Source organism: Apiospora aurea (genome assembly GCF_038362705.1).
Source record: "Apiospora aurea strain CBS 24483 chromosome Unknown utg000009l_segment0_segment0, whole genome shotgun sequence".
NCBI classification, from domain to species: Eukaryota; Fungi; Ascomycota; class Sordariomycetes; order Amphisphaeriales; family Apiosporaceae; genus Apiospora; species Apiospora aurea.
The window spans coordinates 1,768,619-1,783,174 of NW_027117396.1; the positions used below are offsets into that span (position 1 = coordinate 1,768,619).

Here is a 14,556-nt window from a genome sequence, read left to right on the forward strand (position 1 = left end):
GGAGCTTAGATGATCTTCGCCGTAATCGTCAATCCTGTCAGGGGGGCCCTCATCGCTTCTAGAGACTGTGCACTTAGTTTCGGCGCCTCGTAGGGCTTGATGCTGTGGATCTCTCTGCCAGACGGCAACCCTGATAATAAGGATGCCGGAGATGGTACAGTTTGCGTCATGATCTGTGAGAATGTTAGTAAACTTGGGGCTTTTGCACTCAAATAAGATCCATCAATTCTTACCGTATCGTTCATCTTGGTCCATTTCTCCTCCAGCATCTCGATCACCCGTGTCTCCTCTAGTTTGCCGGCATCAGCACCCCATCCAGAACCCTTTTCGACCTTCTTGTCTTCTCGCTTGTCCGACCACTCCTTCTTCATGCGACTGAGACTCAGTCCCTTCTTGGCCTCCTTGGGCTCGTGGCCCAGCTCCTGGAGGCCGCACTGCAGCCATCCCAATGCTGTGCCCGTCTGGCCCGACAACTCCGCATCGATCCCGAAGAACCGGCAGGCCCGCGCCCGACTGGCCATGCGCAAGTCCTCGATGTAGCGCATCAGTCCCTCGTTGAGCTTGGACGTCCCCTTCGTCGTGGCCTTAGCCAGCGCCGAAGCCTGGGCCGCGTGGTCGGCGGCAGCCAAGCACAATCGCGCAAAGAGGTGGGCGCGCACCTTGGGGATGTCGGGCGCCTTGTACATCCACTCGGTGTCGTTCTTGTTGCGGTTCTGGGCCACGACGGCCGGGTAGGGGTCGTCCTTGAGGACGGCGAGGAGCGTGGCCTCGGCCAGCGCCAGCGAGGCCAGGGCGCGCGTGGTGGTCGCGGCGATGTCCGCGCAGGGCGGGCTGGTGACGTGGGCCTCGGCCCGGCGCGCGAGGAAGTCGTGCACCGAGGCCGCGTCCAGCAGGTGCTTGGCCGCGTTCTGGATCGCCGTGGTCCGCTCCTGCGCGCCGAGGTGCGCGCCCGACGTCACGTACAGCGGGTGCAGGGCCGCGCGCGCCAGCAGGCTGTGCGTGTAGCCCAGGGTCGACAGGGTGAAGAACAGCTCGTACTCGAGCGACTGGATCTTGACGCGGGCTGTCTCCCGCCCGGGCACGGCGCTCTCGGAGACGGTAGGTCTCCACTCGATGCTGGGAGTGGAGGCCAGGGTCACCCCGATGGCTTCATCGTGTGCTTCATGCAGTGACCGCTGCTGGCTGAGACCGGCATCCACGGCCAGCAGGTAGGGGATGTAGTTGTCAAGGCTGTTGACTAACGATGGGAGATTGGGGGCTTGGGAGGCGGGTGGCAGGCGCTTGTGCTTCTTCAAGGCATCCCTTACCACCCCGCGATGGGTGCTAGCATTGAGGGGCAGTGAGGGGTGGGTTTCGCAGTTGAAGCTGGCGGAATATGAGAAGGAGGAAGTCGTCGGGAGCACAAAGGGAAAAGGCATGGTTGGTATGGAGAACGAAGATAATACAGGTCTCAGATTGCTATTATCGTACACCACCACAAAAGTAGTAGGAGCGGCAGTTGGACCTTGACAGAGATACTCTATTGCCGAAAGACCTCATCGTGATTGTATAGCCCAGCTTGAGTTCCTTGGCATCGCTGCACTTCCCACCTTCCAAGTGCGCCCTCAAGCTAACAAGCCAGGCAAGCTCGTGCCACTTTTTGGCCCACGCCAGCTGTTACGGCCCTGGAATACGGTAGCGAAACGCTGGGGTTCGAAATGACTGCGAGTCAATACGCGCAATGCTGCTTTGGAACCATCGTATCAAATCAACTCAATTCAATAGTACTGAGAACATATATGGTCTTAATAGAGCTATCATTGATGCAATGGTGGTCTGTCTTGCTGACAATTTCACTAATTGTTGTTGACCCGGCGCCAAATTCCAGGTAGGCTAGGCTACCCTAGGTGCTCGGTAGGTAGTACTGTACAGGGCGCACAGCACTGGCTTACTTGTAAGTACATCGCTGGATGACCCGCAGCTTCCAGCTAGCAATTGAATTGGGAACATGTTTCCGAAGCTCCTAAGGTTAGCTTGAGGTTCAGGAGACAGTCCCTGAACCCTAGCCCAGGTAATTAAAAGTCCAGAGTTGCTTTTCTGTCCAGCACTTGAAGCTGCCTCGTACCTGGTCGACTTCACGACTTTCGAGCCCGATGCCGACGACACTCTCTTCGACCTTTTCTACACACCGGTGAACCATGGCTGCGCCGTCGTCCGCCGCCCACAAACCTCGTCGCAAGGCAAAGAAGACCGCGATGTACGATGCCATCGCGAAGCCCGAAGCCCTCGTCCGAACACCCTCGTTCCCTCTTGCAGCTTTCCTCTGGCCTGCCCGAGGCTCGGTGTCACAATGGGAGGTCCTGCCGTTAATCCTTATGGCCGTTGGCCTCTTTAGATGGGCAGCAGGTCTTTGGGGTTACTCTGGTAGGCACACATCTGGATGATTATTCTGCACTTTGCGCGACAATCGCTAATAGCTGCGCAGGCTTTCAGGCACCCCCTATGTTCGGCGACTTTGAAGCCCAGAGGCATTGGATGGAAATTACGACACAGCTTCCCATCTCACAATGGTACTTCCACGACTTCCAATGGTGGGGTCTCGACTACCCGCCTCTGACAGCCTACCATAGCTGGCTGCTCGGCAAGATTGGAGCTATCATTGATCCGACCTGGTTCGAGCTGTTCGCCTCTCGCGGCTCCCACGACCCGACGTTGAAGATATATATGAGGGCGACCGTCATTGTCTCGGAATATCTGATCTATATACCTGCGGCTGTCATCTTCGTCAGGAGATACAGCAGGCTCTTTGGCGTGGCGCCGTGGACAGCCTGGGTGGCATTGGTTGCGATCCTCATGCAGCCGGCAACCATACTCATTGATCATGTCCATTTCCAGTATAACACGGTTATGCTTGGGTTTGTCCTCTCGAGCATGTCCAGCATGCTGGCCGGTCGCCATATCTGGGCTGCGGTATTCTTCGTTGCCGCCCTTGGCTTCAAGCAGATGGCTCTCTACTATGCACCAGCTGTGTTCTCCTTCTTGCTCGGAAGCTGCATATACCCCCGAATCAATGTCGGCAGGTTCGCCACAATCGCCATAGCTACAGCTATCTCGTTTGCGATCCTGATTCTCCCCATCGTTCTCGGTACCCTGTATGATGCTAGTCGTGGTATCGATTCTCAGCCAGACCTGGACGGCCCACATCCACCACTGCCCATCTTTCCGCAGCTTGCGGAATACCTTGATACGAATGCAATCTACTACCCTGTTGTTGAGCAACTAGTGCAAATGGTCCACAGAGTTTTCCCATTCTCGAGAGGCCTCTTCGAAGACAAAGTTGCCAACTTCTGGTGTGCAATCAACGTGGTTATCAAGATGCGCAAGTACCCTGCGGTCTTACTTCAGCGCATTTCACTTGCAGCTACCCTGGCGGCAATTGCGCCGGCCAACTTGACACTTCTCGTCCGGCCCCGCAAGGAACTCCTTCCATACGCGTTCGCTGCCACGGCCTGGGGCTTCTTCATGTTCAGCTACCAAGTTCATGAGAAAAGCGCTCTGCTGCCCCTTCTCCCCATGACAGTACTCCTTGCTGGCAATCAGGGCCTCGGCAAAGACATTAGGGCGTGGGTGGGATTCGCCAATCTTCTAGGTGCATGGACTATGTTCCCCTTGCTTGCACGCGTGGATCTCAAAGTACCCTACGCCGTCCTCACTCTGTTGTGGGCGTATCTACTAGGGCTCCCGCCGACATCTACGAGTGCGTATTTCCAGGAAGGCCAGAGCGCGTGGCTTCAGTGGAGCACCGCCATTGTTCACGGTGCTTTCTACCTTCTCATGATTGTGTGGCATGGTCTTGCGCAATTCGTTGCACCTCCCCTGATAAGCCTGACCTGTGGGTCGTCGCGAATGTCGGAATCGGCGCTGCTGGCTTCACGCTGTGTTATCTCTGGTGTCTTGGCAAATTGGTCCAGGAAAGCGGTATACTTGCAAGAAACGCGGGCCAAAGCCCAGGCGGAAAACCGAAAACCCAATAAGCGCCGTGCTCTTTACGCGAATTGAATTAGACTCTTGACTTCTGTAGTCTTGACAGAATCTTAACTCCATTGCTGCGGAAGTCTTCGCGGAACAGAAGCTCACAGACCACCTAGCTTGCGACGTCATCAACTTGAAATCGTCTCTGGTGGACGAGGAATGGAGCTAGGAAGGCGTCGTAAATACGAATCTTTTGACAGGAAGAAGATGCCGCAAAATGGCACTCTCACCTCTATAGAACAACTAAAAAATACCCACAATGACCAACAACAACGTATTGCAGCACACGCTGTGTTTTCCTCTTCCCCAATGGGCGAATACGCCGAATCGTGACACAGCTGATCCCGACAAACAGGTTCTCAATCTCACTGGTTCTTGGATATATCATATAAGCCGTGTGGTACCGGATTTGGAACCGTAGTATTTTCCGGGCAACCTACGGCCGGCGGGCGCTTAAGCATCTAATCTTAGGTACGCTCCGCGCCGTTCGAGAATCAACATACCGGATATTTTTGCCGATGCAACCTAGTCCTCTCCGCTCGCTATTTATACTGCGTGTATTATAGGCCAGTTATGTCCTGCAGGAAATAGATCGATCCTTCCTCCTGGGTAGATGATCCGACGTACTGACGATTTAGGAGTCCCTATGACCAACACCAGCTTACCAAGGTATTATTGATGATGCAGTCGTCTCTGATATCCCCCAGTATCGGTAGAGGGCGATTGTGTACACCTGGATTTGTGTAAGCAGTGTCAAGACCGTCAAGGGTATTGTCGCGAACCTACACGATGGTGGATGCTTCTGCGTCCAAAGTTGTATCAGCCCTGTCAGCCTCCTGAAATTTGCAGTGGGATGATGTGTATCTACTTTTAACTCAAGATTCACCTCGATCAGTTAGGTATGGAGATGATATGCTTGTTGATCCCACTCTTCCCCTCTGTCTCTTTGGACTACCACTTCCTGTCTTTTGGCAATATGTGAGTAGCGGCTTCCAGCTCTCGTTCACCCACTCGACAATATGAGACTGTTTCTGGGAGCGTTTGCCTTCGCGGTCGGAGCGTCTATGAGTTCGGCACATGACACAAATCCTCTTCAAACAGGTTCCCTGGCGACGCAGCCCGCTGTCACGCCGGTGATCCACACGATCAGTGTGGGAGCAGTACGCCAACACTATACCCTTTGAGAACATACGTCCTGACTAAATTGTGTACAATCAACAGGCAGGGCTTTCCTTCAGGCCAGACTCAACCACGGCGAATGTGGGAGATATCGTTCGTGAGTTGCACCTCCCGCTGTCTGTGGCATACATCAAAGGATGGTGTTTTCTCATCGCGATTGATGGCAAACAGGTTTCAACTTCTACCCTACGAACCATTAGGTCGCCCGAGCCGAGTTCAGGTATCCATGCTTACCATATGAGACCGTTGAGACCGGACGACGGGGCTTCTACAGCGACCTCGTGCCGGTCCAGGCCATCCCGAACGAGCCTCCCCATTTCGATGTCAGAATCAATGATACCGAGTCTGTTTTCTTCTACTGGTACGATCATAGCACTGGACTCACACGCTCGACCCTGTATTACTGCGTCCATCTCTTCTTAACACTCCTTTCTTCCCAGCACTGCACCTGGATCGTGCCTTGAAAACTCGATGGTCGGAGTCATTAACCCAGTACGCATTGCTTTCTCTCTGTTGCTGAAATTATAATGGTGTATATAGGCTAATCAGCTAGCAACCAAAAAATACAGAATGGGACTTTCACACTTGATATTCAGAAGCAGTATGTCCTTAACTCGACGTTCGAGTTTGCTCCAGGGCAGCCACTTCCTACCGAAATGCCGCGGTCCGACCCGAGGGTACCTGGCGGGTACATGCCATTCGCAGCAAACACGACAGGGTCTCAATATGGGGGCGGTGGCGGCCAGGATTTGATGTCAGGGGCTGTCATTGCCGGTATCGCCGTGGGCGGCGCGGCCTTGCTCGGGTTGGTCGCAGGCCTTTTGTTCATGGGCTGTCGTAAGCGGCTCTTGTGCATGGTCCGTCAGCAACGAGGCCATATCGCGCCGCGGTCCGCGCCGTCACCGTCCCCGGTACCTCCCGCCCGACCGCCGCGGAGCCCGCATAGGGGTTCGGAGGGGCTCCTCTTCGCCTGCCAGGGAGAGCGAACACCGTCTTCTCGGTCCGTGACTCCGCGAGGAGGCGCCGCCGCATCAGGATCAGCCGGTAGAGATGTTCGTCGCATGAACCCGACGGCACAAGAACAAGGTGACGAAGTAGTAGTGGCATACTCGAGTCCCGAGGCTCCGTACTACGGAATCATTAGCCCCATGCGCGAGAAACCGGTGCACTACCACCGCCAACAGCAGCCGTCACATGGTACTGCCACTTACTCGTAAGTGTCCTCCTACTCCCTTCATCCTCTTATCGCGCGAGGAGGAAGATGACACTGCCAAAGCAATGGTGCCTGACCCATACCATAGCATGAGCAGCAGCCAGTACCACCCGAGAGCTCCCATCATGCTGGCGGCCTCTACCACCCCGCAGACACCGCCACCGGTCGAGCTGCCGGCCAGCGCGGATCCGGGAAACTCGCCGCTTCCGCGGTACTATAATAACAACTGGGGCGTTCCGGTCAGTTGGCGGAGGGGCGTCAACTGTGATTACCGGCCGGATAAAGTGAACGACAACATGATCTGACGGTTCCTAGTTTTATGGGACGCAATAACGCTCCAACGACGATAAAAACAACGATGACACCAACAATAACCACAACCACCGCAAAATCTGTTGGTGTCGTGGCCGCCCCTCACTCCCTCGAAACGTCATTATATACCAATCTTGTATTCATATGGGGGTCCTTAGCCATTGCCTTGCAAAGGCGTTTTGGCTGCATGGTCAAGCAATTGTACAATATGCTTTCTGTATTAGTAACATATTCGTAACTCTCTGTACGGTGATGCGCGTCGGGCAGCGCAGACATACTTCGGATTACCTAAGGTATTCGTGGGTAGACGGGGTTGGGCAGAGAGTTCGGCGCATGGGGAAATGGCAATGTTTTGAGTTCTGCCAGACTTGGGCAATATGAAGCAAAATTCGATGAGACGCAATCGTATCGTATGCAGGGCTACTAGCTGGTTCGCACATGATCTGGAAGCATTGCCAGCTGTAGGCCATGCAATAGAGATGGGTTTCTATACCCATCGAACAATTGGACTGCGAGAGCACGTTCAATGTGGTTTCGGTTCAGAGCATTGGCCTATTGTCTTGCCGAGGTCCCCGAGGTGTAAATGGATGTCTTACGTTCACTCCACCGTACGGAGTGTAGTTGGCAATGCAGGGGTCACCTCTTCTTCAGACCAATGGTGGGCTCTTGAGGTTCGTGATCATGTCCTCCTTGCCCCAAAAAGGAGTTGGAAGCCGGTGCAGGCGCCTATGCGACAATAGCAGACTATTTATGGATTGCGGGGCCCTCGCAGGCTGAGCTGCAGGCACCGGAATCCATCAGGAAGCATGACTGATGATCGCGGCATCACGAAATGACGTAGATACGATTGCAGCCCTCAGGGTATAATGTGTTCTGCTAGAAGAAGAAGAAGAAGAAGAGGAGAAGCTCGCCAGACGTCGCCAGCATAAGGGCTCCTACTAGAGGCTGATTACTGTTGGGGGGAAAAGGACACCCGAGTATACAGAGAAAAGTATTAGGTGTTCTTTGTTCTATTTTGGGAGCGGCACGGCACCTTGCATCGACTCGCCAATTGCTCGGGAGGTGCGGAGGTGGCTGTAGTGTAGCATCACCATCATCCCCTAACCTGGCCTCTGTGGCTTGTGGTGGGAAAAAGAGGACAGCATGCCCATGCCCCCGGCAGCCGGCCTTGTTCAAGGCCCTGACCGATGGACACTGACTGACTGAGAGACAGACAGGCAGACAGACCTCTCCGTAACGGTTGCTCGTAAACCAAGCAACAAACACCATGCAACTTGACTCGTATCAGAGACAGGCCTAACACGAATGGAAAAGACTGCGAGAGGTCAACCATTACTGTTCGTTGAATGTATTCATTAGGTTAGAGCATGGTTCAGAAGATGGATCACATAGCTCTCAGCATCAGCCCTCTTTACTCAGCTGTTACCCACTGAAAACCACTAGACCCAACCAATTAAGGGCCCTGGGTGGACGTGCCGAACGGACCAGGTGGTATCTCCCGTGTCTTTGAGCTCTTTTAGCGGGCACTTGGGAGTACTCTAGGTTGCCTAAGGTACTTGAGTTCTGCTTGCGCTCAGGGGCCTTCTCTGGTAGTTTCAAAGTATAGGCCCTATGGAGTACATAAGCTGCTCGGCTCATCGTCAATCACTAGCAGCAGCAGCAGTAGCAGTAGCAGCAGCAGCAGCAGCAGCAGCAAGCAGCAAGCAGCAGCCACCACCCTTGCAATTGCTTTTCACCAATTGAGCAGAGTAAAGGACACGGTTGTGCCTGCAACGGACACGGAAGCTTACCATTTCGACAGTGAGAAGACTGAGCGTGCCACCACTGCGCCAGTACCAGAACTGCTCTCGGCATCACATCACCGCGGTCGCCTTCAAAAAGGATTTCCTTTTTTTTTTAAATCCCACCACCCTACCCTACTTCCCGTCATTCCCACTCACGTCGCTGGCTGCCGTTACTTTCTCTCGTCTTTGCCAGCCTTTCTCCGCCCGCGTCTGCTCTGCTATCCACATATTTTTTTATAAGAGCGAGCTTCCGCGCTCCGTCTCCGTGTGTCCAACCACTCCCATTGAATTTCTTGGCGGAAAGAAGAAGCCCCCAGCTTGGCGACTTTTGATTCTCTCTCCCCTCCGCCGACCCAATTCAGCCAAATCACCTCTCTCTACCTGCTCCTCGACGTGATAGTCTCCACGGAAGCTTGATCGTCCTCACAACCACCTATCCGCGCTCGCCGAACAAGCAGGTCTATATCGATTTGCCTCCCCCCCAATTTCTCGACAACATGGCACAAATCAGAGGCACTGCCGGGTACCACCTGGGCGGCCAGAACCCTTTCGGGGGTGCACAAAGAGAGGGTCCTGCAGATCCGAGTCCGCTCGATGCCATTCGCGAACAAACCTCCAAGATCGAGGACATGCTGGATACGTTTAGTGAACCCATCAAGCCGTAAGCTAGCCTTTGGAATTCCTCTCCTCCCACGCGCTCTAAGCTGCGTAGGAGCTCGAGTTGGTGATTGCAGTAGAGCTGACAACGTCCCTGTATCAGGTACCTCCCCGTCATTGGACGTTTCTTGATTGTCGTGACTTTCCTCGAGGACGCTCTCCGAATCCTGACGCAATGGAACGACCAATTGCTATACCTCCATGACTACAGGCACTGTATGTACATCCCTGACCTCGCGTCTACCCTGTTTCGCGCAACTGCGGAGTGCTAACCTTGAGCATCAGTCCCCTCCGGCCTTAACCACACCTTCCTCCTGGTCAACGTCCTCACCATGGTCGCCTGTGCCACCATGGTCATCATCCGCAAGCACTCCGACTACGCCGTCGCCGGTCTGATGGGCGTCGTGGTGGTCCAGGCCTTCGGCTATGGCTTGATCTTCGACCTCAACTTCTTCCTCCGAAACCTGTCCGTTATTGGCGGTCTCCTGATGGTGCTCTCCGACTCCTGGGTCAGGAAATCCAAGGCTTTCGCTGGCCTGCCTTCGCTCGACGAGAAGGACCGAAAGATGTACTTCCAGCTCGCTGGCCGCGTCCTCCTGATCTTCCTGTTCATTGGCTTCGTCTGGAGCGGCGAGTGGTCTCTCTGGAGAGTCGTTGTCTCTCTCGTTGGCCTGGTTGCTTGCGTCATGGTTGTTGTCGGTTTCAAGGCCAAGTTCAGCGCCATCATGTTGGTCGTCATTCTCAGCATCTTCAACCTCCTGGTCAACAACTTCTGGACTGTAAGTAGCATTTACCCCCTTGGCGCGCCCTTCCAATTGGACCACATACTGATTTACGTAACAGCTTCACGAGCACCACCCCCACAAGGACTTCGCCAAGTACGATTTCTTCCAGATCCTGTCTATCGTCGGCGGACTCCTCCTGCTCGTTAACAGCGGCCCCGGTCAGTTCAGCATCGACGAGAAGAAGAAGGTCTACTAGAGCGAAGCTATATACCACCAATCTGGGTGGTTCAAGAGGCGCCCCCAGGGGCTTGGGGGAGGTTATCAGCGACTGGCTCCTAAGCTATGTTGAGGTGGATCTAGCGCGCATCACTTGGCGTCCAAGGGCCTGAAACGGATCTAGTATCTCAGATTAGCAGACGGGTTGAAACGGCGCAGCCTGACCCTCTGTTTTCAGTATTGTTTGTAAAAAGTGTTACAGTTAAGGATGAATGAAGAAGTATGACGGCATTTTTCTAATGATACAACATCTACCTGAACCCCCTCGATCAGAGGCCCCAATCAAATTTTTGGATGGAGTGAATGTGTGAGCCAAGTTCAGTTTGTAAATTTGTATTCGATTCATCGTCGAGATGCCAATCACATCTGCCAGCAGGAAAGGGGTTGGATATAATCAGCATTGATCAGAGCTACAGTGAGTGACTAAGGTGTTGGCTTGCATCGCAACTAATGAGTGGTAGTGGTACCCCTTTTTAAGAGACGGGCCGAGCTTCCAGGGCGAACCCCGAAATGCCTCTTTGGCATGAAGAATACGAAAGAATAAATTACCGAACGACAGTAGAAGGAAATAGATGATGAAGAGATGGGCAGCCCTTTGCCATATTGGGCGAGCTTGAGTACGGCGTAAAGGGCTCCCGAATTGCTCGAGGTCGCAGCCGAGCTCTTCCAGTCGCTCTTTGGCATGGTACCAATACCTGGTGGCTGCCGTAAAGGCAGCAACGCGGACGGGGTCCCCTTTGGCCCGCTCCTCCCCGAAGGCTTCGCGAAACACAGCATCGGGGTATATCGCCTCGTTCACCAGACCATGACCGATCAGCTGGGCTATGTAGTCGTGGAGACGTACATAGCTGCCGAAGCTTTCCGGGTCTTTCCATTCTTTTAGCATGGCCCTTCGTCGAGTTCTGCTGTCGTGGGGGTCCCGGCTTGAGGTCGAACAATACATCCTCGTAAGTCATTGGTAAGAGCCCATGCTTCGTACTCTTCATCCGATTCCTCCATATTCGGCTGGCTTTCTTCTTCCGTTCGATTCGAAATGTATACCAAAGTGGAAAAGTGGCTAGACGAATAAGCCAAACGATGCCATGTTGGCTTGACTTATGGCTGCCATATAGGGACAAAGACCTGAGATGGTTTGCTTTGGTCGCCGAAGACAATCTCTACCAAACAGTACGACGTAGCTGTATGAAAACTGCATTCAAACAAACATTGATGTATTCTTGCAGCACATATAACGAAGCGCATCATCACGCACACAATCCTGACCCATGCGGCGCATATTTGAGGGCTCGAGGCGATCTCGACCGTTTGCTCGACATTGAGAAGCTACAGTGAGTGACCACCTTCTTGCCCCTAACTGATCAGGAAGTCGGCCTCAAATCACAGCTACTGAGTGGCAGGGCCCTATCCAAGAACAACATGGACCAGAACAGAGGCTATCGACATCTAAAGAAACTCTTGACCATACGTGTTGCCGCGTAGCGACTTTGGTTGACTGCGAACTGATAGGATAAATACAACCTTGGCTCGTATGGCAGCACCTCTATCCAGCATGATGAATCTGGGACAGGCTTCAGCGTTCAAGATCAATTCATTCGAATTATGGTGTTACAATTTCAGTCCCAGGAGCGCCATCGATGCGATCACACATTCAACATTCTGTGTTTTTGGTTGTTTCTTTGAGCAGAGCCCGAGCCCCTGATGGCGCTCATGAACTGTCAGCCAACAATGACACCCCATGCACTTGCGATAGAATCAAGTATGATAGTAATAGCGGCAAGATACGCTCAAAATAGCGACAAGCTAAGCACAAGTGACTATACCATCACCATGTCGACCTAAACTAGCCGACCGCTTTTTCATAGCCCCCTTCTGCCCGCAGTTATACATAGCGCCAACCTGCCAACTGCCACCGGTCCTGCAGGCTATACATACTTACCTATAATTGGCGCCGTAATCCACTGCACCCACCCCGTATCGCCGCATCGCACCGCCCCCGGAACGATCGTTTCCCTGCCTGTGGTGGTTTTCTGGGGCTCCGTAGTACTGCATTGCAGTTGTCCTCGGCGAATCAACACCACATTTACGGTTACGGGTGCTTACTGGTTTCATACATACTTACCTATACCCATTCCCGCTTTTTGTTGCTGTTTTGTGTGTGTCTTTGGCCACCAGACATGCTGTATCACAGCCAGGAGTACCAGTAGCACATTGTCTCTGGCACGATATTGTTATTACTATTACTTTTATCAATCAGCATACTCAACCACCCTACTCTATTTCCCTCTTCCTTTTCCCAGCCACACCCCCACACCACTTAACAAGATCTCCAAAAAGCAGCAACAGGCACCGTGAGACATGGCAGAAGCCGTCGGCACGGCCCTAGCCGTCGTAGGCGTGCTGGGCCAGATCTTCGACGGGTGCGTGAAAGCGTACGGCCACTTCACCACAGCCGCGCAGTTCGCCGAGCAATCGCGGGGCCTGGCCTGCAAGCTGCGCATCGAGGAGATGCGGCTCGTGGTCTGGGGCCGGGCGTGGGGCGTGACCGAGGGCAAGCTCGAGGCGCATCTCATGGACGCCTACGGAGGAGGTCCTTCTGCCGGTCCTACTGCTGCCACAACGAGACTGGCACCGATAGGGCCAGGTCCGCGGGGGGGGAGGAGAAGGCCAAGGTGGCGCGATGATGAGGTCCCTGGCCGTGCAGATCCTGAGCGAGCTGCACCGCACCATCACGGACGGCCAGAGGTTGCGGGAACGGTACGGGCTGGTGGAAGACGAGGATAAGGGCATTATCAATGGCAGTAAAAAGGGGGCGTCGGGAGGAACTAAAGAGGCGCTGATCAAGCGGTCCAGCGATCAGAGTAGTAAGAATGGAGGAAGCAGCAGCAGCGGCGGCGGCGAATGGAGCTGGCGAAAGGAGTTCTCGATACGCGCAAGATGGGTGGTAGCCGGTAAGTCCAGTTCCGATTTACTGTGCATTCACGCCTGTAAAACAAGAATAGGAGAGAAGAAGTATGCTGAGATACCGTGTTCAATGGCAACAGATAAAGACAAGTTTACATCTCTGCTCACAGATCTAAAAGGTGACTAAATAACCCCTCCCCCTTTTGACTCAGCCAGCCCCCGCAAGCTGACACCAGATTCTCTATCCCGTCCATCAGACTACAACGACGGCCTAGAGCAACTCTTCCCAGCCTCCCGCATCCCCGCCATCCAGCGGACCTGGGTAGCCGAGCTGCTCCAGTCGGCCCAGCGCGACGTCGAGCAGCTCAGCCTGCTCGAGAACGCCAGCGACGCCGTGTACCCCAAGCTCAACGCCTCGGCCAACCTGAAACGGCTCCGCATCAACCTCGACAACGAGCCGCACGGCAAAGCCGCCTTCAAGCCCACCTTCGCCTGCAAGGTGGCCCGGCCCGCGCTGGCCGTGTCGGACCGGGACCCCAAGCGGAGCGAGGGCTTCCACCAAAGAGGCAGCGGCAGCGGCAGCAAAGACGACCAGTCCGACGCGGTCCTGATCGAGTGGGTCGACTACGACCGCGAGGACCTCGACGAGAAGTTCGTCCACTTGCGCCGCCTCGACCAGCTCGCCCGCATGATGAACTCGGCCACGGACCGGCACCCGGACCTGCACACCATCGACTGCCTCGGCTACACCGACGACGCGGCCCGCAGCCGGTACGGGCTCGTCTACAAGGCGCCCGCGCCCACGTACGCGACCCTGCAGACCCTCATCTCGAGCAGCGACCTCAAGACCCCGGACCTGAACGAGCGCGTCCGCCTCGCCCAGACCCCTCGCCGTCGCCCTCTGGTCCCTGCACGCGCTCGACTGGCTGCACAAGTCCCTCTGCTCCAACAACATCCTCTTCTTCCCCTCGGCCTTCACCGCGGCCGCGACGCAGCCCACCGCCGCCGCCGCGCTGATCCCGGACATCTCGAGCCCCTACCTCGTCGGCTTCGACACCTCGCGGCCCGACTTCGACACCGACATGTCGGTCGCGTCCAAGAACCCGTCCATCCTCGACCTGCACCGGCACCCCAAGTCCCTGAGCGGCCTGTCGCGGCGGCCCTACTGCAAGAGCTACGACGTCTACAGCCTCGGGCTCGTCCTGCTCGAGATCGGGCTCTGGAAGCCCCTGCAGGCCTACTACAAGCCGAGCTACTCGGCCGAGCGGTGGCGGGACCGCGTCGTCCTGCCCGTGCTAGTCCCGGGACTCGGCAACAAGACCGGCCGGGTGTACCGCGAGGTGGTCGAGCGCTGCCTAACGGCCACGGACGACATAAGCAGCGAAGAGGCGGGACAGCTGATGGAGAGCGTAGTGGCGGCCCTAGAGAGCATCCATGTATAATACATTATTTTACACATTTGTTTGAGCGCCTGTCCAAGCATGCGTGATATAGCAGA

The 14,556-nt window shown here is 54.9% G+C and overlaps 5 protein-coding genes across 5 annotated transcripts; 4 read left to right on the top strand and 1 right to left on the bottom strand.

The window, feature by feature from the left end:
* Positions 1-5: 5 nt before the first annotated feature.
* Positions 6-1,418, bottom strand: PG986_013649 (pH-response regulator protein palC; the record flags this gene model as incomplete). Its single annotated transcript, XM_066849871.1, has 2 exons — positions 6-173; positions 234-1,418. The coding sequence occupies 2 exons, from the start codon at positions 1,416-1,418 to the stop codon at positions 6-8; spliced, it is 1,353 nt and encodes a 450-aa protein (XP_066694014.1).
* Positions 1,419-2,177: 759 nt separating this feature from the next.
* Positions 2,178-4,038, top strand: PG986_013650 (dolichyl pyrophosphate Man9GlcNAc2 alpha-1-3-glucosyltransferase; the record flags this gene model as incomplete). The annotated part of the gene is made up of 2 exons (XM_066849872.1): positions 2,178-2,403; positions 2,465-4,038. 2 exons carry the CDS (start codon positions 2,178-2,180, stop codon positions 4,036-4,038), a joined length of 1,800 nt encoding a protein of 599 aa, XP_066694015.1.
* Positions 4,039-5,030: 992 nt separating this feature from the next.
* Positions 5,031-6,736, top strand: PG986_013651 (extracellular serine-rich protein; the record flags this gene model as incomplete). Its single annotated transcript, XM_066849873.1, has 7 exons — positions 5,031-5,171; positions 5,237-5,287; positions 5,391-5,551; positions 5,631-5,682; positions 5,760-6,403; positions 6,492-6,642; positions 6,719-6,736. The coding sequence occupies 7 exons, from the start codon at positions 5,031-5,033 to the stop codon at positions 6,734-6,736; spliced, it is 1,218 nt and encodes a 405-aa protein (XP_066694016.1).
* A 2,260-nt stretch (positions 6,737-8,996) lies between these two features.
* PG986_013652 (uncharacterized protein) lies at positions 8,997-10,137 on the top strand (the record flags this gene model as incomplete). The annotated part of the gene is made up of 4 exons (XM_066849874.1): positions 8,997-9,160; positions 9,260-9,372; positions 9,442-9,935; positions 10,000-10,137. 4 exons carry the CDS (start codon positions 8,997-8,999, stop codon positions 10,135-10,137), a joined length of 909 nt encoding a protein of 302 aa, XP_066694017.1.
* Positions 10,138-12,512: 2,375 nt separating this feature from the next.
* PG986_013653 (uncharacterized protein) lies at positions 12,513-14,500 on the top strand (the record flags this gene model as incomplete). The annotated part of the gene is made up of 4 exons (XM_066849875.1): positions 12,513-12,756; positions 12,815-13,105; positions 13,271-13,862; positions 13,942-14,500. The coding sequence occupies 4 exons, from the start codon at positions 12,513-12,515 to the stop codon at positions 14,498-14,500; spliced, it is 1,686 nt and encodes a 561-aa protein (XP_066694018.1).
* Between the last annotated feature and the right edge of the window lie 56 nt (positions 14,501-14,556).